Here is a 24,575-nt window from a genome sequence, read left to right as displayed (position 1 = left end):
CTTCTGTCCATCTCCAGCATTCATTTACTTCACACACACAGAGCCTGCTCTAGTGTCGATATCTGACTTCCTTACCTGGCTAAATCCTCTACTTCTGAAAGCTTCTTCATCTTCAAGCCTTTATGGGCAAAAGCAATGACACGGAAGCCTTGTATTGTGTATTTCCTGAGTTCTTGTGGGAAATTCTTGGGTACTGCCAGGTGAGAGGAAAGAGGTAAAGGTAAGGTCACACTGAAGGCTGCCCACCTCCTAAGCAAGACTCTGGGATCCAGTCACTGTACCCTGTTTTAAAATTCCAAAAAAAAAAAAATACTTTAATAGAAAAACTACAGCTCTGGCTAAAAGCCACAACTTCATTAGGGTGCTCTTATTATTCTGACAGAAATGAATGCCAAGGATGCGCCGGTCATCCCCTGGGCGTCAACTCCACTGGCTGGCTTTAACAAGGATAGACCTCATGACTATGTCTACAGGGATAAAATGAAAACAGCTGATCCTCTGGATGAGGGGTCAGCAAACTAAAGGCCAAATTTGGTCCATTGCTTGTTTTTGTAAACAAAGTTTTATTGAAATGCAACCATGCCCATTTGTTTATCATCTATGTCGGGTTTGGGGTCACAATGGCAGGGTTGAGCAGTTGAGACAGACACCATGTGGCCTGCAAAACCAAAGTTATTTTCCACCTAGCTCTTTGCAAAAAAGTTCGCAATCCCTGCGATAGAGGACAGACGACACAATGCCAACGTTTGTGTATTTTGGCATAGTAGTCATTACCAATATTACAATATTTGTGAAATCTTTATGGCTCGTAGGATGCCTAGAAGAGCATTAAAAAGAACAGTGTAATGGAAGTGTAGTGGCTTAGGTAGCAAAACACTTGATTTCTAGTATCCACTCTACTGCCAACTAGCTCTCTGACCTTGGGCTTGGTAGGTCTCTCTTCTGGCTCCTCAATTTTCCCATCCATAGAATGAGAGGGTGTGGACCTCAATGTCCCCATTCAGCTCAAGCTTCCTGTAATTCTAAAATGATCCAGAAGGTGGGGATCAAGGCATCTCCTAGCTCTCTATTTCCTAAATACAGGGGGAGAAATCACTGAAGTTATTAGCATATGTCAAAGATCTGAGGTCAGGACAAATAAGAATTGGAAGGGCTACCAGAAGGATGAGAGGTGAGAAGTGACTGGCCCAAACCCTTACCAGGGAGCAAGGGCAATAATCACCAGTTAAAATTTCAGGAAGATACTCACTTGCATCTGTGAGACTGAAAAAGAAAATGTATAGCAAAATATAGGCCATCAGTCTGTGAGGGATAGAGGGATAGAGTGTTAGAGGTCATGGGAGTTCTGAGGAAGATCAAGGTCAGAAAAAGGGGCCGCTTCTAAGGTAAAAAAGGCTCTAAGTAGAGGGAGAAGTTAAAGCAATCATTTGCCAAATCTAAAATTGTGTGCACAAGTTGATGGCTATCAGCAATCATAGGGAGAATGTAGATGAAAATCAGGAGAAAAAGGCCAATTTTATCCAAATGAACTCATTTGAATGCAACAGTATCCTTACAAATCTGGGCTGCCGCTTAGAGAGTGCATATGTTTGTAAGACAAAGAGACAATACAAATCAGCTCAAAATCTAGCCCAGAAAGATGAAATTGCTGTGAAAATGATCAATTGCATTGCTCTAATACCGTCTAATTTGCTCTAATCACTTTGTGTGTGTGTGAAAGATTTATCTTGTCTGTATTCTCCTTCCATTGACCAGCACGAGGCCCTTAGATGGTGCCAGCCCCCAGAGGTGTCAGGCGGAGCGCCCCAGCTGCAGGCTGAGTGCAGGGCCCAGACCTGTCTCATTAGTCCCTTCACACGTTCCTGGTTCGCTCGCCCTTACGTAGCTTCCTGTTCTGGCTCCTGATATTTGCTTCACATCTCCTTCCCTGATACCCCATTGTGGTTGGACTTTTCTGGATGGATCAAAGCCAGATATTTACTCTCTGCCTCACGGCCTTGAAATGGTCACCTCTGTCTTATCAGATCTCCTGGGCCCACTTCTCACTCACTGAGAAAACAATCACTTCCACATTCATTTAGTCTTGTGTGCTTTATGTGTTTGGGCTTCTAAAACATTTTTACCTCCTGAAAGAGAGAACAGGGTCAATTAGTACCTGTTTCAGACTTGCAGAACTTGGCCAGCATCTCCGGGGCACCCTTCATGTACACGTGGAAGTGATCCTCCCCTACCACCTGAGCGACCACAGACATCCTCTGCAGGCTTGAGGAAAATGGAAACTGGCGCAAGATGGCTATGGCTTCCACGGGACTCTGAGACAGCACCAACAAAGGGGAGCTTAAGATGCTTGTGAAATTTCACAGATGCACACCAACAAATAGGACTTGCTCTGCAATGAACCCAGGGACGTCATGAAGTGGTATGTTTGCCACAACATTGATACTTTTCTGTCTGCCTCGACGGCGATTCCCTCATCAAGTTGTCTGGTTCTGCAAGGCCTTTCCCTTTGACTGCCTGGAGAAATCCTAATCATCTTCCAGGCCAAGTTCACAGGTCCCTTCCTCTGTGGCACTTCTCTCTCATAAATAGTATTCACTCTCACCTCTGAACGCCTGCAGCTCTTTCTTCAGCCTTTATTATAGCAGTCGGCCCAGGGTACTGCACTGATTTGCACCTATATGGATTTTTCTACCAGCCTCTGTACTCCTCCAACACACAGCCCCACACATCTAGCTCTGAAATCACTCTATCCCTTAGCACCTAGCGCAGTGCTCTAGCATAAGACAGGTTCATGAATAAATTTAAAAATAGATTCAGGAATGAAGGGACGAGCAAACCAACTATGGACACTTAGTTTCAAGGAGAAAGAGCTGTCTGATTTGAAAAAGCAAGTCATACCCAACTGGCTTTTGGTCCTGGCTTTATTATTATGTTTGAACCTGGCATCCCAAATGTGCGGTAGTCTGCATCGCAATCTTCCATTATCTGTTTCAAAATGAAAACATTCATAAGATTCCTTAGAGCAAAATAGTAAGAAAGAAATACCTCTCATTTGCATAGCACTTGAACCTTTTCAAAGCCCCTTCCACATATTTTCTCTTGTAGGCCAATTATCTGAATACCATCATTGTCAAATTTCTGTTGCGTTATTAAGGACCTTGTTGGAGAATGTCAAAAAGCCAGAAATATTGTGACTACAGTTTAAGTGGTAATTGATGGAAGAAATGCCGGCTACAGGCCAATGGCTCTTCCTGAATGGTATGACTAGTAATTGGATGAGAATTTAATATAGCTGAGCATATTAGCCCTCAGTTGAGTTAGGATTGGGTCTTGAGATAAACCTGGGATTAATTCTTATTCTGTATCTACGTTACTAGCCTAATTGGTTAGCTAGAGAGTTAGCAAGTTAGCTGCTGGCAAATTAGAAAGCCTATTTGAAAACAGTTTGCATTCTTTGGAGGTTTCAACAGTATAAGTTACACCACTTGAGAAACCAATATTAACCTAAAATATAGGAAAGGCAGTCAGATATACAAATCAGAAAACAGGAGACAACATTTGGCCTCTGCTCCATCACTTACCTGTTTAACATTGGGGACAATGCCTCCATTTCTCCAGATCTCAAATTTCTTCTGAAAAATATTCTGACATCCCTTGTAGCACTAAAATTATTAGAGTCTACAAGGATATTTCCCCTCCTCCTTATGTTTCATGACAGGTTCCTATCCACCAAAGGATATTTAATTCGAGACTGTTTCTCACCTAGCTTTAAATTCTGCAAATCACTTTGCACTTCCATACTTTGCTTGGGGTGGATACCACTGCTCTTAAAGACAGTTCTTACAGAGCTAATCCTAGCAATTTATGTTCCTGCACAAGACCCCAACTTGTATGTCATTTGTACAAATAGACCAACACCCCTCGATGGAGAAGAGCCACCGTCAGAACCAGGATCAAAGTCACATATAGTAACAATGACCCTAAGCAGCTCATCATTGTGTCTACGCGAAGGATGCCGGTGAGGGCAATGTGTAACAATTACACTGATTCCTCTCCGTTAAGATCCAGGAGAGTGATTATCCCTTTGTGTTTAAGTAGATTTCTCCACAGCAAATGCTTAAATTTTAACTCGCTGGTATCAAAAATTTCCATGTTTACCAGGTTTCCTCTTTTATTATTTTGGCTTCTAGAAAGCTACAATTTTGCCAGTACACACTTTTTAAAAAATTTTTTAGAAGTTTATTTATTTTAGATAGAAACAGTGTGGGGCGGAGGGGCAGAGAGAGAGAGGGAGAGGGAATCCCAAGCAGGCTCCACACTGCCAGTGGAGAGCCCAAGTCGGGGCTTGAACTCATGAACCCGTGAGTTCAAGACCTGAGTCAAAACCAAGAATCGGACACGTAACCCACTGAGCCACTCAGGTGCCCCTCCCCCACTATAAATCTATACATCTATAAATTTGCCTTTCTGTGAGGTGTATTTCATGTCCCTGCAGTCATGTGTTTTCATTCCTTTAACATTCTGTTTAAATGCTGCCCTGTAGTTAAGATATCATTGTCAGTAGCTTGAAAACGTGTTTTGTTTTAGTTTGGTTTTTTGGAGAGCAGAGTAACATAATTAACTAAATAGTGACTGACTGAATGAATGCTTTTCACTTGGTGGGCACTTTTCAATGCAAGCAGCCCCTGTAGGCTCATAGGATCAGTGCTTACCACAAGTCGGTGAGTGAGGCATTATTATCACCAATGCACACCTGAGGTAACAGACTCAGAATCTTGGTTCTGGATTTGGGGTCACACAGCTAGAAAGTGATGGGGTCAAGAGGTCTGCTCACCATGTCATGACAGCCACGAGAATGGGTTTATACCTTTCAACTGTTCATACTCAGCTCAAAAAATTGATCCAGTTGGACTGGGAAACCTTCAGGCTAGTATCTAGACCTATACTGTCTAATACAGTAGCTACCAGCCACCTGTGGCCATTTATATTTAAATTGATTAAAGTGAATAAAATGGAAAAATTCAGTCCTTGGTTGCATAGCCAAATTTTAAGTACTCGATAACCACATGTCGCCGGCTAGTGGCTACTCTACTGAATAGCACTGCCTTAGACCACTGTTTCTCTGTGAGTGTTACCGAGAATGTACCACGTTTTGGCCTGTCAAGGTTTTGTGGTCAAGAAGGTTTGGTAAATGCTGCTTATCCTATTCCTTCTTGAATATTCACAATGCACCACAGTATACTAAAGAAATCTGATAGTCAAGAAATCAATTTTACTTTCTTAAAACAGCAGGTTCCCAAACGATTTGATCACGGAACCTTATTTCAAGCTGCACTCATTAACAGAGTTCTTGGGAGCAGATACTGGGAAAATCAGGTAGAGTCAAACCTTCCTTCAATGTTGTTACAAATCTTCTCTGAGCTTCAATCAAAGTTAGAAAACTTTTCCACTTTCAGTAAGGATTTCTTCAAGTTGTTCTCATTTAGCCAAAACAAAAAACTATCATCTTACCCAGGCAGTGCCCTCAAACATTTTGAGGTCCAGTGGGTCTCCTTGGATGGTCCCATTGAGAAGGATCAGAGAGTGGCAGCTGGTCATGGCAGCACACAGCGGGCCCCATGGCAAAGCCTTGCCTGAGGCAAAGCTATTCACTTCCTGAAAACTGGGAGAGAAGATGATTAAGAAATGAAAGTCTTGGGGCGCCTGGGTGGCGCAGTCGGTTAAGCGTCCGACTTCAGCCAGGTCACGATCTCGCGGTCCGTGAGTTCGAGCCCCGCGTCGGGCTCTGGGCTGATGGCTCAGAGCCTGGAGCCTGTTTCCGATTCTGTGTCTCCCTCTCTCTCTGCCCCTCCCCCGTTCATGCTCTGTCTCTCTCTGTCCCAAAAATAAATAAACGTTGAAAAAAAAAAAATTTTTAGAAATGAAAGTCTTCAACAAAATCATTTTACACACTCTGCCCCTTAAATCTTGCCAACACAGAGTTTCAATAATGCTTAACCTTTATGTTCAAATCCTTCCAGAGCTCCTCATGCCCCGTATGATAAAGTCTAAGTGCCTGGATATAATCACAGAGACTTCTGTCAGGTTACTTGAGGTCAGTGCCTAGGGTGGCAGTAAGCTCAGAGCCTGCAGCCTGCTTCAGAATCTGTCTCCCTCTCTCTCCACTCCTCCCCCCCCCCATGCTCTCTCTCTCTCTCAAAAATAAACATTAAAAAAATTAAAAATAAAAGAAAAGCACACCTGGACTCTGAAATATTTCTCATGACTCAGTCCTTTGCCCTATTTCTAGAAACTCCTGGCATAGATATCCAGCGTCTCATTTTCCTTTATGATGGTAGACTGGTACAGTTTACCGTTCTCATTTCCCATCTAATAGCCAAATGATAATTGTAGACAGTGGTTTCTACACCCCGAAACCTGAGCATTTGGGGAAAGGAAAAGAGAGGAGGGGTGAAAACTCTAAGCATCCTATTCCCCTTTCACTGGCCTGGCCAATAGAAGACAAAGCAGTGCCTGTCCGGACAAAAGCTTGGCCCGGCCATCTGAGCAACCAGGAGCTGAACCACATGAGTAGGGTTGAACCCAAGTATTTTCTGCAACACCGCACTGCCTGTTTGCTGTTATCTCGTGCCAGAGCTGTGCTTGGCCCCATCACTGTGCTGGAGAGCCCCTGCATGACTCAATGACAGAGTCTCAACCACTGTTTAGAGCCAAAGGGGGATATCTAGAGCTGAAGAGTCAAGGCATCTTGTACTTAGACCGAAGGGGCAGATCTCAGCCCTGTGGGGAAGGGGAGCTAGGGCCCTCTCCTCACTATCCATTCTGGGGTAGCATCTCTGTGATTGTTCTCCCCTCTCCTGTGGCCAGCTTTTCACCTGTGTCTGTAAAAATGGCAGCCATATACCCTTTAACATTCTATCTCAAGTGCTATCTTTGTCAGGTGTTTTTCCTCATTCTGTTCATTTCCAAAATTAATTTCGACCTTTTATCCACTATGTTATTCCAAAATCCAAGACTGTGTATTATATCAAACAATCATTATTATTTTTTCTTCTCTCTTCTGATATGCGTGCCTTAATCATAGCTCTTTCCATGGACTGTATTACGCGTAGAAGATGAATGCATTTGTGCCTTTCAATCCCATGAGATGTGACCTACATGAGGGAAGGGAGGGAACTCTTCCTTTCTGGACTCCCCCCCCCCCCGCCCAGACCAATAACCACCAGCAAATCTTTGTGGTTTTTAATTAAGTACAGTTATGATTTCACCCTTTGCTCCTCTTTTTTATTCATTCAGCTTCTTACTCATTCAGTTCGTTCTATTTTTTCATGTGGAGTTTGAAGGCCTATTTTCCCCATCTGATTCTGAACTTAGAACCCATTTAATTTAACAAGTTAGACTTGAATAGCACCAAGGTAGCTACACCAATCCCACATCCCATCTTCACTGAAGTGCTTACCAGTTGTCAGCAGTAGGGACAGTCCCCCAGAGGTCCAGCCCATCTTCCGTAAGAGTGCCAGTCTGGAAGAAGTTAGAATTGGTATTAGCATAAAGTTTAGAACTTTTGATTATATCATGATTTAAACAAAACCCAACCTCCCAAAACATTAAAGTAGATCTAGTTGTCCAAAGTCCTTGTTTGTAAGCATTAAATTTTGTTTTTTTATTATTTTTTAAAATATGTTTTTAATGTTTATTTTTGACAGAGAGAGCATGTGTGCATGCCTTGAGGGGGGGGGGGCGGGCAGGGCAGAGAGAGAGGGAAACAGAGGATCCAAAGCAGACTCCATGCTGACAGCAGTGAGCTTGATGCTGGGCTCAAACTGTGAGATCATGACATGAGCCAGTCAGACGCTTAACCAACTGAGCCACTCAGGCACTCTTGCAAGCATTAAATTTTAAATCAGAGAAGGGTACCTGAAGGAAGAATTCAGCAGGTGACAAATGATTCCTGAAAAGACTGTGTCGATAATGAATGATTCTAGATACCAATCTAGATATCTAGATAACAAATGATTCTAGAGAACAATCAAATGTTAGTGTTTTGCTTTTGTGTGTTTATTTTTGCACTTGCTGTTGTTAAATGAGAAGCATTTAGTGAATGGAAATCCAATAAGGACCAGTACGAGTTTGACTTTATAGTTGGCACCTGCTATCTTTCTAAAGCAGAGTTCAGAATTTTTCTTTCTTTTTAAGACTGATTAGTTCATAGTCTGCCATCTGGCTCACAGCAATTTTCTAAAATATGGGTGACATGATGACTGTCCGGATTGATAATGAAATGTTGATAAAGGGCTTTGAGAATTTAGAGAGAAATGAAGTGCTAATAATAAATACTCATTAATGCCCATGAATGGGTTTTATTGTTAGATCAAGAGGAAAATGGTCGGGAGATTTGATTTGCTATATTATGGGAGAGTATTTATCACATAATGTAACAAAGAAAGCAGCATGGAACGAAGTACTATGACAGCACTTTGAATTTGCTTATTGCTTCATAGCCCACCATTAATTACAGACCCCGGTGTCTTTATGCAAGAGGCCAACACTCAGTCAGAGGAACCATGTGGCTCCCACTACTTCAGTGCTGTCAAGGCTGAGCAGAACATTCCCAAGTGCTGGGGTGTATCCTTTTTCAATACTGACACCCAGGTCTCTGTCATCATTCTTTTTACAGTCATTTCTGTATAAGACACTGAATTTTCTAGCTTCCTATCAAATGACATTTCTTTCATTACAGCACATTAAATTGGCATAACGCTTTATGATGAAGTGCTTACAATGCTTCTAATTCTTACAATCGACTAAATAGGGAAGGGACATTCTCAGGTTAGAAGTTAAAGGAGCAGCCTCAAGGTCCAGTGGCTTGCAGGTTGGAGAGAAAGAACCAGAATCTGGCCCATCTAGAATCTCCCTCTACATGACAAATGTTAAATAAATTTTGCAAAGCATGCAGAAAGACAAAACCCATACTGGACTTCCAATTAAGGAATGAAGGATTCTTTGTTTCATTCATTTATTTGGGCTTCACAGAAAGCTAACATGCTTTGTGTGAGTTACTCCTTGAAGAACAATAGAAAAAAACCTATTTGCTTCATTTCCCTCCTGCATTTTATGAGGGTTCCAACCTGTGTGTTTAGATTCCAAATCCTCTTGAGTTATTCCATTTCAAAAAGAGTTAGCAGCTTAATTCAAACTGAAATGTTTCCCTGATGATCAGATTATATTTTTACACATCAATATTCTGAACATGAAAACAGAGATTATTTGGCAGCAAACAGAAATGGGACCGTGTCATTTCTCTATGTGAAAATGATTCTTATACTATAAAACTAGCCATGAACAGAAAGAAAACTATAGTTACAGTTGTAAAGGGAATAAGACAGAAAAAGCCAACTTCTTAGCATAAATACTAGCCCAGGCTTGGGCTGAGCTGAATAGAAAAGAGAGAACTGTTTTAGAGAACTTAGACCAACATAAACTAGAAATATATGGGAATAAGAAGCACATGGGAATAAGAAGCACATAATTGTGGGGTGCTTCATTCCAACACCATATTGGTAGAGTTTTACAATGTACAAGCTGGAAAGGCACCGAGAGATCATTGGAGTTCAAATTTCTCTTGATTTCTCATTTTGCCGATTCCCAACCCAGTGTTTTTTGCACTATGACATGTTGTCATGCCAGTGGGGTTTGGCCAAGCATGCCGAGGAACAGTTCCTCAGTTGGTCTAGCAAAGGAGCACATGAGGACATGGAGGGGAAAAGCTTTGTATGAGACGTAAAATGAACAACTGGAAAAATTAGTTTTAGAATAAGACAAATATGTAATGAACCTAACTTTATGAATCTCCCTCTTATATTACAGGCACGAGTGAGGCTGCTGGGTAAATAATGGGAATCCCTACCAGAAAACTTCCAAGGCCGTGGAACTAAAAGAAGCTACTGTTAACCCTAGTGGTTAACTTGTGGAGTGGTGATTGAGGGTTTTCTTTGCCAGAGGAAACTCAGCCAGAATAGAATGGAACTAATTTTAGGGCTGAGCTGCTTCCAGTGTGGAGCCAAGACTTGTCAAGGCTACTCATGGTGTCTCTCCAGTTTGTCCTATACTCTCCATTCTTGCCCTCCTTGCTTAGGACAATGACCCATCTCTTCAGTCTTCCCTAGATAGCTTCCTGTCTCAGTCCTACCTCCCTTCTGTTCCTTCTCACCAATTACCCTCGATGGAATAAACAAAACACACCTATAAAAACGTCTTTGATCGTCTTTAAAAAAAATGGTACGGCTCCCATTCTCCTTCACAAGGCCCCACTTCTTAGCTTGACACATCAGGCCCTGAGCAATTGGGCTCTTCCTCTCCAGCTACATTCCCTACCACACAGCCCCTGTTGTAGCCACACCCACATGCCACAGGCCATGACATCCCTGTGCTTCTGAACTGCTCATCTCTGAACCCATTCTATCTAACAAGCAAAGCCACAGCTCAGCAGTGACCTCCCATCCGTGGCAGGTAACTTAACTTCGATGCTTTTCCATGCCTCTTTGAGCATGCATTTCACTGCATTATCATGGTTTACACTTCCATTGTACCTGCTTCCTCAGCTAAGTCACGAGCTTCTCCAGGGCAAGGACCCTCTTATTAATGGGACTCTTGGCCAAGGTAGGTTAATTAAAAAGTGTCAAAGCCTTAATTAATTATTCTAATACAAACAAAGTGAAGACATGGAGGGACCGGCCAGGCCCACTGTGTTACAACAATTAAATTGGCCTGCCCAAGCAGAGGGCAGGATCTGAACAGCAGGTGGATGAGGCTGAGGTCCCTCCAGAGGGACACAGGACCCCCACAGGAGAGTCACAGAAAGAGGTTTTAGACTTGTCCCAGAGCAGCAATCCTTCCCATTTGGACACACTTCTCCCCTGCTACCTCCAGAACCCTAAGCAGTTACAGGACAACATTCTTCTAGTCCTGAGTCCTGATAACCTGGGGGTCAAAGGAGAAAGGAGGGACTGAGTGCATTAACACAGGCACTGTCCCCTCCCTCCCTTTCCTTAAAAGAAGCAGAGGAGAAAAATGGAATATTTTCAATTAAGCACAGGACAAAGTATTTCAGGGAAGAGAAATGTTCCTCACAATTTTTTTTGCCTGAAAAAGCCAGTCAGTCATAGAAGTTATTACAATAAGAGATTGTTTTGAAACCCAATACAGGCACAAAAATATTAAATTTCATAGGGAAGAAATTTATGATGTGATATAGCTAAACCACTTCCTTAGGACTCTGTACAGTGGGCTTGTAGAGCATGGTCTCACACTAGCCCACTGTGTGACCTTCTCTGGCCTCAGTGTTCCTATATGTAAAATGAGAGCAGTGAACCAGGCATTCTTGGAGGCCTTTCCCAGCTCTGCTCTGCCTTGAAATCAACCTCCAACCAGGAAAGTTTAGATCATACTTTGTCAAAGCACACGAGGTTTATTTGTCCACACATATTGATTCTCTGTGGGGAAATACAGAAGATTTTCTTTTTCTTCAGCCTCTTTTGTGCATACACGATTCCTGTGGTCAGGGCAGCTGGTAGCACAGGAGGGACAGTCACGGTGAGGAGAAGCAGGGCCATGGTTGCCGTGTCTCTTGGAGAAACCTAGGGAGGGAGGGACATAGAGGTTAGCCTAGCAGCACAGGGCGGCACCCTTTCTAGCACCATCTCCTGCAGCACTCCAAGAGTTCTAGAAGCTCAAAATATTTAAAGAGAGCTGCTCTCTCCGTGGGGCAGAGAGATCTCTTGGGTGTGCTTAAGGAACAGACAAGTTGTCTCCCATTGTGCACAAAAGAAACTCTGATCCCTTTTCTATGTCCACCCTGCCCTTTTTGACTCTGTTTCTCTTCGCTTGGCATTCCCTCCACCCAGAGTACCATCCTTCCTCTGCTCATCATAACACACCCTCTTAGACTCCCCAGGCACTGAGACCATTTTTGAGTTGTAACATTTCACACACGGGCTTGACAGTTGGGTTATAAATCTCCCCCAGTCGCTTCCAAACCGCTTGGGTGCAGCAGCTGTGGCTTATACATCTTTGAAGTCCTTTGCAAGTTCATCTTATTCATCTCTAGATATAGAGCCTAGCACAGTTTCTGACACAGGAACTATTAAATGAATGGTAACCTGATAAAAATGATGATCAAGAGTCTGCTAAAGGAAAGTCCATAGTAAAAACAGCTTGTTCTCACTGCACACATTCTGGGGCGAGAGCTGGATTAGGCTACATAAATGATTTAGTTACTCCTCACAACAACCTTAGGAGGTAAACACTGTTATTTTCTCCATTTAACAGATAAAGAAACCAAGGTTTAAAAAATTAAAATAACTTCCCCAAGCCATCTGCTAGTTAAATGGTGAGGATCTGAACCCTAGGCTGTCCCACTTGGGGGGCACAAATATGTGACCAGTGTCTTATAGTATCCAGTCAATTCTCATAGAGTCAAGATCCCAGGCGGGTCCACAGAAATTCACATGGCTGATAAGAATGGGGCCAAGATCAAATCACAGCATGGCTTGTTTTATTTTTCACCTTCTCTAGATATTAATGGCCTTACCCTAGATTTTTATGAAATTAACCATAATTTTAGCCACTAAAGTCCTCTTCTGAGTACTGGAAATACAGATTCAAGTTCAATATCAAAGCCTGCTAGATACATCATTGGTCCGATCTCAGATTGTCACAAAATCCAGCGTTCTCTGTTTTTCCCAACCACGGCCACAAAGTGTTGACCCTGAGGACTCAGCTCTGTCTATTCCTGAGACAGTACAGATGGAGGAAGCCAGCAGGGTCACAGGTTATGACCCACAAGAAGGTGGGGTCTACAATTAGTATCGCTGCTTTGGTGTGTATTAGATGTTGAGTCCTACCCGGGAAACCTTCATTCCTAATCACTGTGGGTGCTTCCTGGTCCACAGAAGAGGGCCTTGTGTTTGTTTTCCTGCTCAATGTTCCTGCTCCCCAGATGAAACTGGCACAGTGCCTCAAGTTCCAGTCCCACTTGCTTTAACAGTCTGCCCAGCTCTTTCCAGGGTCCATTCTAGGGGTGCCAATATGCCCTGGCCTCCTTTGCCTTTGCCTGACCTAGAAATGTTGCCTGAAGGCTTATATCAGACTGAAATGACTACCCAGAGCTCAAGTACGAGCGTGAACATTGCCTGGAAATTCTCGTCACTCTGTCCATCAATATTTACCCCTCTCCCCGACAACACACACATAGAATGCACTAAATTTGGGCATTGTAATTAAGTCACCCATACCCAGTTTCATACCTATGTTTGGACCCTTTTATTTACATTTTTTTTTCTTCTTCCCAATGAGCCCACATTGCTAACATCCCAGTATGTCTTAAAGAAGAGATTACACAGTTCACAAAAGAATCACACTCTCAGGACCAGAAAGGACCTCAGAGGTCATTTGTGAGAACCCTTCCTTCAGCCGTCACAACTATTAAGAGAAATGTTCAAACAAACCAAAACCAGACCACTATGAAGTTTAAAAGGAAGTGGGGATCCGTGCAGCATATAGTTCTGTAAAAGTGGACAGTCAGTTCTATTTTAGAACCTAACAGAACGTAGAAAAACTCACTGCGTACATGGTATGTTGGGTATGCCTTAGACAATGTACACACTCAAATATCTCAGCATTCTCAAATAATCCAAATTTCTAGGCACGGCATTCAAGAACCCCTTCAATGTGACCCATTTTACCTTGCTAGACTTAATCTCTCAGTTGCTTGCTGGTTCCAGAAGACCCATCTGCATTTCTTCTTTTGTCCTTTTCTCACTCCAACTAGCATGCCCTTTCTCCTCCCTGATCTGATTGCTAAATCCTCTCCATTCTATCAGACTTGAGAAACACCTATTTCCTCTGAGGATGTTTGGGCTTCGGTATTACCAATGCCACACATGAAGTAACCTCTTATTCGCATCCAAGTGGTGAAAGAAGTCAGGAACTTTGCAACTTTTCATAGCTGTGCCATCCAATACAATTTTCACTAGCTACATATGGTGACTTGAATTTAAATTAACTAAATAATCAAATCACTAAATTACTTAAATTAATTAAAAATAATTAAAATGAAGTAAAACTGAAAATTCATTTCCTTGGTCACACTAGCCACAGTTCAAGTGTTCAATAAGCACATGTGGTTAAGGGCTACCAAATTGGACCATGTAGGTATAGAATAGTTCCATCATCTAAGAAAGTTCTATTGGACAGAACTGATCCACAGAATGATGGGGCTAAGAGATAACCTTATCCAACCCTTTTGAGTTAGGTGAGGATCCTTGAAAAAGCTATGTCATTAAAAAGCCTTACCCCCAGTACTTACTCCATGGTACATATATACACCAAGGGCATAGAAGAAACCCACAATGCCAAGGAAGGCCAGGAACACTATAAACTTGAAGGCATCATTGTATAGCTTGAAGTTCAGAGGTCGGGGATAGAGGATGGATCTCACCAAGTCCCCTTTGGCAGTATTGTAACCTGCATGAAGGTAATCACAGGTGGAGTAAGTTCCCTTAATACAGTTTACCACGAAACCCAAAATGATTTGCATTGAATTAAGGATTGGTTAATAGAGTCATTTGAATATGGAATGAAGACACCACTGCAAACAGTATATTTACATTTATTATCCCTACAAGTCACTAGGAACAATAAGTGGTATTCACTTAACCTTGTTCAATTTCTCTTGCTCTGGAAGTCAGTGCTACAGTGGCTCACACAGTGAAGCTCCTCACTCATGCATAAGATTGAGGAAAAGAGGACTGAGGACTGACAGACACAGTCACCAGAGAAGACGAGCTGCTAAAAGAAGACAATAAAGCTCAAGTATGTGTTGAAAATAATAGAAAATGAAGACAAAAGGAAAGCACAAAACAAGTAATTTCTTAAACACATATACCTCTGATCATGTCGTTCTTATGCCCAAACACCTTCCAGAACCCCTGATTTTTTGCAATAAAGTTAAAATTTCTAGGCACGGCATTGTAGATCCTGTCAACCTCAGTATACTCCTATGTTGCTAGACTTATCTCTTTACTGCTCCCTTCTCTCAGAAAACCCCAAGGCAGTCCTTCTTTTGTGTTTTGCAGAAATAGATTAGCATGTTTTTTTTTTTTTTAGCTTTCTGCTAGGACTGGCTAAATCTTTCCCATCCTATCAGGCTTGGCTCAAAATGCCGCCTCATCAAATAAATATTTCCAGAGTTCTACTCCCACACTTCCTATCAAAAATAATTTCTCCCCCTCTTTGGGGTCCCTGTAACGCTTAATCATGTGACATCTATCATTGCTCTGTGTTTAGTTAGCTCTAACTCCACACTGTTTCCTGCACCAGACCACAATCCTCTTTAAGGGCAAGGAATGTCTCCTAATTTTTTTCTTTAGCCCTCAGGGCATGGCACTTAGTAGATCTTCATTAAAATCTAAGTTATTGGCAACAAAAGGGGGGCTACTAGATATGAACCACTGTTGTGTGAAACACGCCTTAATCCCACTGCTTGGTAAACATATAGTCTCCTCAAACATGGCTTTGTAGGCTTTGTAGAAAAAGAGCAGAGTTGTCTCTAGCTTGTTGCCTCAGCATTTTACAAGCTCAGATAAGGTGGTTCCCATGATTTCCATTCATTAGCTCATGCCCACTGACCCCTTTGAAGCAAAACTTGATATTTTTAATTTTAAAAAATCAGGTAGAACAATTGAATCATAGGCTAACACATAGAGACAACAAAGTGCAAGGTGAGTTTTGGATCTGTGCATATGTGGGCTGGCAGAAACACAGGTCAGGGGTAGTGTTGGCTGTGTGATGTCCTGTGAAAGACCGGGAGTAAGATTAGTAGTCTTGAAAACTTTTTGAGCATGGTGTGTGTAAACTGCTTCAAACTCTGCTTTAGAAATATGACTTGGTGGCAGATCCAGGGGGAGGTGGAACAAAAGACAAGGCAAAGTATTTGAGGCAAAAGCTGAAAGGGAACAGTCAAGAGAATATTTTTGTTGCAATGGTTAGACAGGAGATGATGAAAGGCCTGGACAAAACACCAACTGTGGGGATGAAGGAAAGGGAGACAAGGCTCAGGAGGTATTTGTAGAATTGACAGGATGTGGTGTCCTACTTGGTACGGGAGAAAGTGGGAAGCTAAAGGTGATGTGGACAGACCGGCTAGATGGTGATGCTGTCGACAGAAAGAGGAGGATAAGTCCTTTCGATGCCTTGACTCTGAAGTGTCTGTAGGGAACCCAGAGGGAGGCATCCAGCAGGGACCTGGAAATAACAGCCCAGCAAGCAGCAGTTTGAAAGGAGAAAGTCCTCAAGTGATAATGGTTGGAACTTTTTTCTTGGGAATCACTTAGAGTTGGTATAGAGGGAAAAGGAAAGAAGCCTGGGGACATAAAAAACAAACAAGAACACAGTCTTGCCTTTGAGGCAATGTATTTCATCTCTGTATCATCAATGTATTTCATCTTAGACAAGGGTTTTAACAATGAACCAGTGAGGTTGGAAATGGTGGCAACTTAGAATAAATAAGGATCTGACTAGAAACAAGTATGACTGTTATTACCAGAAGGTGGCAAACTCCATAATCCTAAACCAAATTTCCCCAATCCAACTCCCCCCCACCTCTAAGCAGGGACTACATTTACAAAAGTGGAATCTACTAACCTGTTTGCAAAACAACTGCTCTCACTGGCCCCTGCCCAGACGGCTTGACCTGGATAACCTCTGTCCCGCAGAAAAGGACATGTTTCCGATAGTCCTCCAAGCTGTGGGATTTCCAGGCCACGGTGTTCTCCGTATGGGGCAGTGGCGTCTTTGTGACAGGTATGCTTTCTCCTAAAGAAGATTGTATTTTGTTGATTCTGTGTGAACTCAGGTAGTTATTCAGAGCTGGTGCTTGACACTTTTGAGAAAGTATACAAACCATAGCTATTCAGGTCTTAATGCCCATTTCCTGGGTCAGATGATTTCTCAAGGATGCTGGCGAAGCAAGCAGTGGTATACTTGGTTATATTTTACATATTTACTTAAGGTCCACCTATATTTTCCATACCTGGTCTGCATGGTTTGCTGTTGTAATTTAAAAAGCAGGCCATCTTAACAAAGATAGTTGTCACCTAATTGTCCCCTCAAATGTTCTTTAAGCCCAAATCTTTGCTAGGTAATTAAGGAGCTATAAAGCAAGTATATAGCTATTGTTATTTGCCTTTCATTTATTTGTTTATCAACCCATTCATCCATTCACTTGACAAATATTTTTAAGTGCTTATTTTGTGCCAGGCACTGTTCTAGGTGCTTAAAATAATGAACAAGACAGAAATCCTGCCCTCAGAAAGTCCAAAGAGTCAAGCCAGTAAATAGCAGTAAATAAATGATTAAAGTACAATAAAGTAAGGATTTGGTAGTATTACTGGGTGATCTGAAGATCTAACCCAAACAGAGGACCAGGAAACATTTCCAGAACAACTAATAAATGACAACTCAAAAGGAAATGAGGCCAACTAGATCAAGGAGGAAAGGAAATTGTTCTTGGAAGAAGTGAGAGAAAGATCATGCTGTGCCCTGGGCACTAAAAATGGTTGAGAATGTTTGGGACATTGAGTGTAAGGGTAGAGGTAAGCAGTCCTAGAAGTACAGAGATGAATGAGAAATTATGCCTTCATAAAACCTCTTAAATGTTCTTCATGATCTTTGTGGAGCTTACAGTGAAAGATAAAAACCAATATAACAAGACAGGGCCTCTCTTTTTTCTTTCTGGATGATCTCAGCTCCATTCTCATTAATACATAATTAATTAATTAACAAAGTGTTAATTAACAATTAAATAGCTAGATCGATAATGTCTAATCTTCATTTCCTCTCTCCTGTGCTTTTGTTCTGTTTCCCAATGGTGGGCTGTTCATCCCAACCTGGATATCCCACTAGCATCCCTAAGTCCACATACCTAAAATCCATACTAATATTTTGTTTAATTTTTATTTTACTTATTTTTGAGAGACAGAGTGGGGGAGGGTCAGAGAGAGAAGGAGAGAGAGAATCCCAAACAGGCTCTGCGCTGAAAGCCCAATGCGGGCCTTGAACTCACAAACCGGGAGATCATGACCTGAGCCACAATCAATAGTCGGATGCTTAACTGACTGAGCCATCCAGGCACCTCCGTACTAATATTTTTACCACTAATCCTCCTGACTTTTTCTTTGTGGTATCATCCTTTTGCTGAGTGACAGGTTTACAGTCTCGGAATCACCTTTGATTCCTCCTCTTCCCGTGCTCTGCCCTCTCATGGTCTGATTCCCCAATTCCTACTGCTTTTCTCCATGAGTATGTCTCACCAAGTAACTCTTGGACTCTTGTGTTTGGGTCCCAAGGGCTTCACTAGCAATCACTATCTAGTGGTGGCTGCCTTACCAATGGATTACCTATAATTGTTTAGCTCCTTGACATGAAAACCATTTCAATAATAATAATTTGAGTCTATGGTAGAACTAATATTTCTTTTTTATGAAAAAGTATCTCACCCACAATATGCCTTGACCTCTTGAGTTGGAAAAGACCTCCAGTCCTTCCTCCTATGTGTCTCCTTTGCTATGAGGCTACTACTGCACTCACACACTCTTGATGCCGTATGGGTGGGGTTTTTCCCACAACGAGCAATTCCGTGACACTAGCTGGTTGTCCTACAATTCAATTCAATTCAACTCAATTCAATTCAATTCAATTCTGACACTGTCTACCTAAATATAGCATCAGATCCCACAGGTTAAGGACTCAGTCCCACAGGACTGCTCCCATGCCACCTCAGATGCTAATTGCAAATCCACATTGTCAACTGTGCTTCTGACTAATAAATCCGAGGTTCCCATAATCCCCTCTTGGGTTCAATTAATTTGCTAGAGCAGCTTATAGAACCCAGGGAAATACTTACATTTACCAGTTTGTTAAAAGATCTGGTAAAGAATATAGGTAAATAGCCGGATGAAGAGATACATAGGGTAAGTTTTGGAGAGGTCTCAAGTGCATACTCTTTTGGTAGATTTTCAAAGCCACCACAATCTGAGCATCACTGGCTCTTTTTCCTACACACTCCAGCTAATCTAGGCCACTTGCATATCCTATTATACATATATATGTATTCTTTGATGGTACCATTCCTCTACTTCCCTTGATGGTGGGAAGACAGGGTATTTAAGATACAAAGAAAATTAGCTCAGAGTTCAAAAGGATACATTTCACAGATAAAAATAAAAGTGCTAATAACTTCCTCACTCCCAGATTTAAAAAGCATTAGAATGAATTTAAAATTCCATCAGTCTTTTGCTAAATGTTCAATTAGCAAAATAACATGTCATATTTCTAATTTGGAAATAGTATTCTACTGATTATAGTTACAAAATCTAGGTTCTATCTCTCCTAGGTAATAACTGGTGGCAAGGACTTTGACATATATAACTTTTTATATTCCTCATTTTCCTTGCTGGTATGTGATAGGTTGAAAAGACTTATTTTTGCTGAATGCCTGGATGAACTGAATAAAAACAATTGCCCAGGTTTTCCTATGATTGGTTTTTCAAAACTAGTTTTCTACATGGTGCATTTTTTATATCCTAAGGTGCAAGAAGCCATACAATTTTTACTAGTGATCTTGAATAATCTCAGGAAATTCCTTTAGCCAGGCATTGTCCCTAACTCATTGTCTTTAAAAATTATGATATTTAGCCTTTGTTTGGATTTACCACTTGTGTTCTAAGTGGCTTTGGAAAAGGGATAGGACATTTTGACAAATCATCATACCACATTGTTTTGAAATCTACCTTTGTGAAAGCAGATACTTAGAGATAATTTCTAATGTTTTTCTGCCTATGAATCACTGATTATTAATCCATTATATATTCATAGACTAATATTAGTGGATAGTTTCTGCACACACAACCAATGACATTCGTGGCAGGCAGACATTCAATCAACCAGGGATGGAAGCCATTTGGAGATAATGTTCCAAAGATAACATTGAAATCAGATATGATTTTACACAGAAATGACTTTCAAGTCTCTTTTACACTACTCACATATTAATAAGGAGCCTCATGCTTGGCCTTTCTTGGAATCTCAAGAAAGGGCAATTTGCCTACAAATCTATGGAGTTCTAAGTAGCCCGGAGAGTGTTTCACAAGGAAAAACATTCATCATCCACTTCACCTGGCTTCTGGGACCTGGAAGTCCTGGTGCTGTGAAGCAGGATTCTCTCCCTTGTCCCCAGTGAGCCAGTGCCTCTGCATGGAAGCAGTGTTTGAAATGCCATGCCCTTCTTTGTTTCTACTTCTGGGGCCATTAGACTGTGAGCTGTGTAAGGGCAGTGGCCATCTCTCATTTGTCTTGGTGACTCCAGCACACAACACAGTGCCTGGCACAGAGGAGGCATTTCTGAACCTTTACTGAATAAGTGGATGGGCAAGTGAATAACTGAAAGAAAAGGAGAAGTGAGAGACTGGAGGAAAGGAAAAAGGAAGAGGGGAAAAGACTTATTAACTCATTATAAGCTTGTCGGACAGGATGTAAATGGGAAATCACCACTTAGGAAAATTTCTGTGTACCCAACTGGGATCTCTGCATACTTCCCCCCACCACACACACACGTTTCAAATACATCGCTGATTCTATGAGTAGAGGGAGAAGGAGGGGATTGTGGCAGAGTGAATGAATCCTGCCACTCTCTGCCATAATCACCTCTAAGAGAATGAGGGAGCAGTAGTTTCAAGCATAGGCTCCCAGGTCAAAAGGCCTGGGTTTGAGTGTTTAGCTTCTTCATAGAATTTATAAGCATTGGAAATTTATGTCATTTACCTATTTTCATGTTTTCTTTGTCCCCACTAGAACATCACCTCTATGAAGACAGAATATTATCTGCCTTGTTCACTGTTGTATCCCTAGCACATAGTAGAGCATTCTGGAATAGGAGCTAATATACATTTGTGGAATGAATGAATGAAAGAATAAACAAATGAATCCAAATAGCAACTCTACCACTTTTAAGCTGTGTGACTTCAGGCCAATTACTTATCCTTTCTGGCCCTCAGATTCTCCCACCTTATAGAGTCATAGGTTGAATGAAATAATATATGCAAAATATTAGCATAGTGCCTAATACATATAAGAAACAAGAAAAATTAGCTTTTGTGCCAAAAGAAAGTTTCCAGGCATTAACATAATTTCCCCCACAGTATTCCCTTTTGCCTCTTGACCACTTTATGAGGAGCTAGATCTTGAAGGAGCCCATTGCCTCCAGAGGCAGAAAGGATAGAGAAGTTGATAGCTGGCTTCTGGGTTTTACACATCATTCGTAAGTTTGACCATGAATTTTAGAGACTACATGAGAATAAGAACAAAGATCTCCCATTCACCTGCCTTCCCTCCACTACTTTTCTAGCTACATAAAAATCCTTAGATTGGGAGTTGGAAGAAAATCCAAAAGAAGTTTAGATGTTGTGTGTACTTGAGAGAAGGGGCTGGCACAAAAGTAAGGTAAGGAAAGACCCTAGAAGTTTGTGAAAACAGAGCAAGAGGCGTCAGTAGGCCTCCTTTTGCAGGGAGATAGGCTTGGGACATTTTTCAAGCCCCGAGCAGAGTGGAAGCAACAGAAAGGAGGGCTGCCCTAGACCAGACCCATCTCCCCAGTGCCTTGCACAACTTCAAGTAGCCAGACTTGAGTCAGGAGACCTGCCAACTGGTGGGGACAACTGTCTGACTTGGACCAGATACTTTGCAACACTGCTTACTTTGAAGGATGGCAAGATTTGGAGCAAAAATTAAAAAGTAAGTGTAGTTATACGATTACGTTTCTTGCATAGTTGAGCTTATGGCAGTAGGACGAGGCTGAGAGGAGGATGAAGAAGACCCTACAATGGATGTGTGTTATGGGCAAGACTACCCAGCGGAGAGAAAAAGATGAGGAGGCACAAGGAATGTCAGCTCTACCCCTCATAGAATCTGCCTCCTCACTCCGGTGACCCCTCACGTCTGGGAGCAAAAAATACCACCTCCAGCCCTGATACTGGCTAGCTGGGCAGTGTGGTCCCTTCTCACCTGCATTTCCTCATTTGTAAATTGGGCATTATAATAATTCCTAATTTGTTTATCCTATAATGAAGTGAGATATAAAAATTATTTATAAAACATTCATTGCTCTAAAGATGTTTGGAGTATTTGCTATTTCTCTTCTAAATAAAGACTTCTATATATACGAAAGACTGGTTTGCACATGGGACAAAAAAAAAAAAAAACCAAAACAAACAAACAAACAAAAAAACCTGAGTCACATTCTTGGACAAATGCTCGAGGAAGACATATGCAGTTTCAGGAATCTAAGCATAATCTTATTGTTCAATCAGGATCCTTTTTGCAAATGTATACGTGAGTGGGCAGATCTATGTAGACTATGTAATAAAGTAGAGTATGATGGTCTTAGATCTTTCCAAAGAAAACAATGAGAAAGAAATATATTTCTGTTTTATGTGTCTGTCTCTAAAACGGATTTTTACCAGTACATAGTTTACACAGATATTAATGCTGGTGACCTTCTTTTTCTAGAAGTAGACCTAAGAAAAGCCACTCACTACTTAAGATCACTTTATGTCCGTTTTGCACATTGAAAGGCAGCTTTGTTTGCCATCTCTACCATTTCTTTCTCTGAGTTTTCCTCAGAAGTAAGGCAAGAACCAAGTACCCCAGTCAGTAGACCCAGCGGAGTAAACACTGCGATCTCTCCTTCCCTTTTTTCTCACAGCCATGCTCTGTCACCAATGAGAGAAGCCATTCTTCACTGGCAGCCTGCTGGGAAATGGGAGACAGTTGCTGTCTTTGGTTTAAGAGGCCAGTTTTTCTTCGGCTTGAGGTTTGCACGTTGGGTGCTATGGCAACATTCCGGATGAAAGATATCATCAGTATGTAAATCCTCATCACTATCATTATAAGGCAGTTAGATTTCAACACACTAAAGGGGCATTTTGTAATTATACCGAGCATGGTTATGTTTACTACATTTCCTTGTCTCAATTTTAAATTAAGCAGACGCATTTTTAATGGGAAATCTGCTTGTGTTGAACAATTTAGGAATCGATGGTTCTCTTTACATTTAGGTGATATTAAAAAGGTGTGTGTGTGTGTTTTCCTGTCTTTAGCAACTTGGGAACAGAAAAATACAACAATTTGTAAGCACGAAAGACACATACTTTCTATTTTTGTGTTGTATAGTTTTTTCTCTCATCATGATGTCCCATGTGTTTCGGTTTTGCCTAAAGAATATTTTATAAATAGTGCCTTACTAATTACACAAATTCAAGTGAACTTTACAAAGCGCAAATGAGAGCAAGGACGACAGTTCAAACCGTTGTTACAAGAAAACTGGCTTTCTGCTTGGTCGGATCAACTGGAAACACAATTCTAAAGAATAGAATGTTACACCGACTTTCCTGAAGGCTCAACTCAATACTCTTCCAGCAAAAACTGGGGCTCCGTTTTCCATCTACAGAGAGCAGGGCTGTATAAAATCTCTGCATCCTGCCAATTATGAGTTGGTGGTTTCTGGTTGTGTTCTGTTTGGATAGGTGTGTAAACCATGCTCATGTTTATGAAGACATCGTGCATCAAGTAGTCTAACTCTCTCACCGTCCTCTGAACCAAAGGATCTTATTCACCCCACGCATCAGGAAATTAACCAATCACATATATTAGACTTTTCTTCTAATTTTGTATTTATTATCATTTGATTCTTATATTACGGGTATACCTTATATAAACGGGATACATTTTATCCCGTTTGCATTTATGGAGTCTTCACCTGCATGAATAGCCTAGCCGTGTCTACCTCACCTATCTTTCAATATCTTAATATCAGGCAGGTAAGGCTATGTTGATCTGCTTTGCTCTTGGCTGAGATGTTGGACAGGAAAGAAGCGGCTCCATGGCAATGGCCTACCTGTGAGCATGCCTTCAGTCACCACACAGCTTCCATCAATCAGGATAGCATCACATGGCAATGAAGTTTTTCCTGGAAGAATAAGAGTATCCCCAGGAACCAAGAGATGGGATTCCAGCTTCTGCAAACCTACACAACAAAGTTCCCGTGACTGGCTGACCTTTTCCTGTTTTTACTTAAGAATGGGGGAAGGGGAAAAAAATAAAAAAGTTACAGAGAGGGAGGGAGGCAAACCACAAGAGACTCTTAAATACTGAGAACAAACTGAGGGTTGATGGGTGTTGCAGGGGAGGGGAAAGTGGGTGATGGGCATTGAGGAGGGCCCTTGGGATGAGCACTCGGATGAGCACTGGGATGAGAACTGGGAGGAGGGCACTTGTTGGGATGAACCACCCAGCCAGTTTCTGCTACTCTGGGCTGCAGCTCCCTGCTCCTTACGGAGAGCCATGGCCACCCCAACCCAGGGTAAGTCAGAGCAAATACTGAGTCCAGTCAGCCATTTACAAGCATTCTTCGGGTCTGGATTCTGGATAACAGATTGAAGTGTTAGAATTCAAGGTCTGTTTGG

At 41.7% G+C, this 24,575-nt stretch overlaps 1 protein-coding gene across 1 annotated transcript in view; it reads right to left on the bottom strand.

Moving 5' to 3' along the window:
- The window catches only part of LOC124500936 (probable cation-transporting ATPase 13A5), a 115,713-nt gene that overhangs the window by 40,226 nt on the left and 50,912 nt on the right, over nucleotides 1-24,575 (bottom strand). The window contains exons 9-17 of the mRNA XM_047064797.1: nucleotides 24,008-24,136; nucleotides 16,702-16,872; nucleotides 14,366-14,523; nucleotides 11,448-11,636; nucleotides 7,460-7,521; nucleotides 5,512-5,662; nucleotides 2,899-2,985; nucleotides 2,156-2,312; nucleotides 76-193 (exon numbers count right to left, since the gene is read on the bottom strand). Coding sequence (XP_046920753.1) covers nucleotides 76-193; nucleotides 2,156-2,312; nucleotides 2,899-2,985; nucleotides 5,512-5,662; nucleotides 7,460-7,521; nucleotides 11,448-11,636; nucleotides 14,366-14,523; nucleotides 16,702-16,872; nucleotides 24,008-24,136 — 1,222 coding nt within the window. The remainder of the gene's footprint in view (nucleotides 1-75; nucleotides 194-2,155; nucleotides 2,313-2,898; nucleotides 2,986-5,511; nucleotides 5,663-7,459; nucleotides 7,522-11,447; nucleotides 11,637-14,365; nucleotides 14,524-16,701; nucleotides 16,873-24,007; nucleotides 24,137-24,575) is intronic.

Source organism: Lynx rufus, unplaced genomic scaffold, assembly GCF_022079265.1.
Source record: "Lynx rufus isolate CCGP_SWC_20201006 ecotype Redwood Valley unplaced genomic scaffold, mLynRuf1.p SCAF_64, whole genome shotgun sequence".
NCBI classification, from domain to species: Eukaryota; Metazoa; Chordata; class Mammalia; order Carnivora; family Felidae; genus Lynx; species Lynx rufus.
Note: the sequence above shows the minus strand (reverse complement) of the source record. Positions and strands in the feature narration are given on the sequence as shown.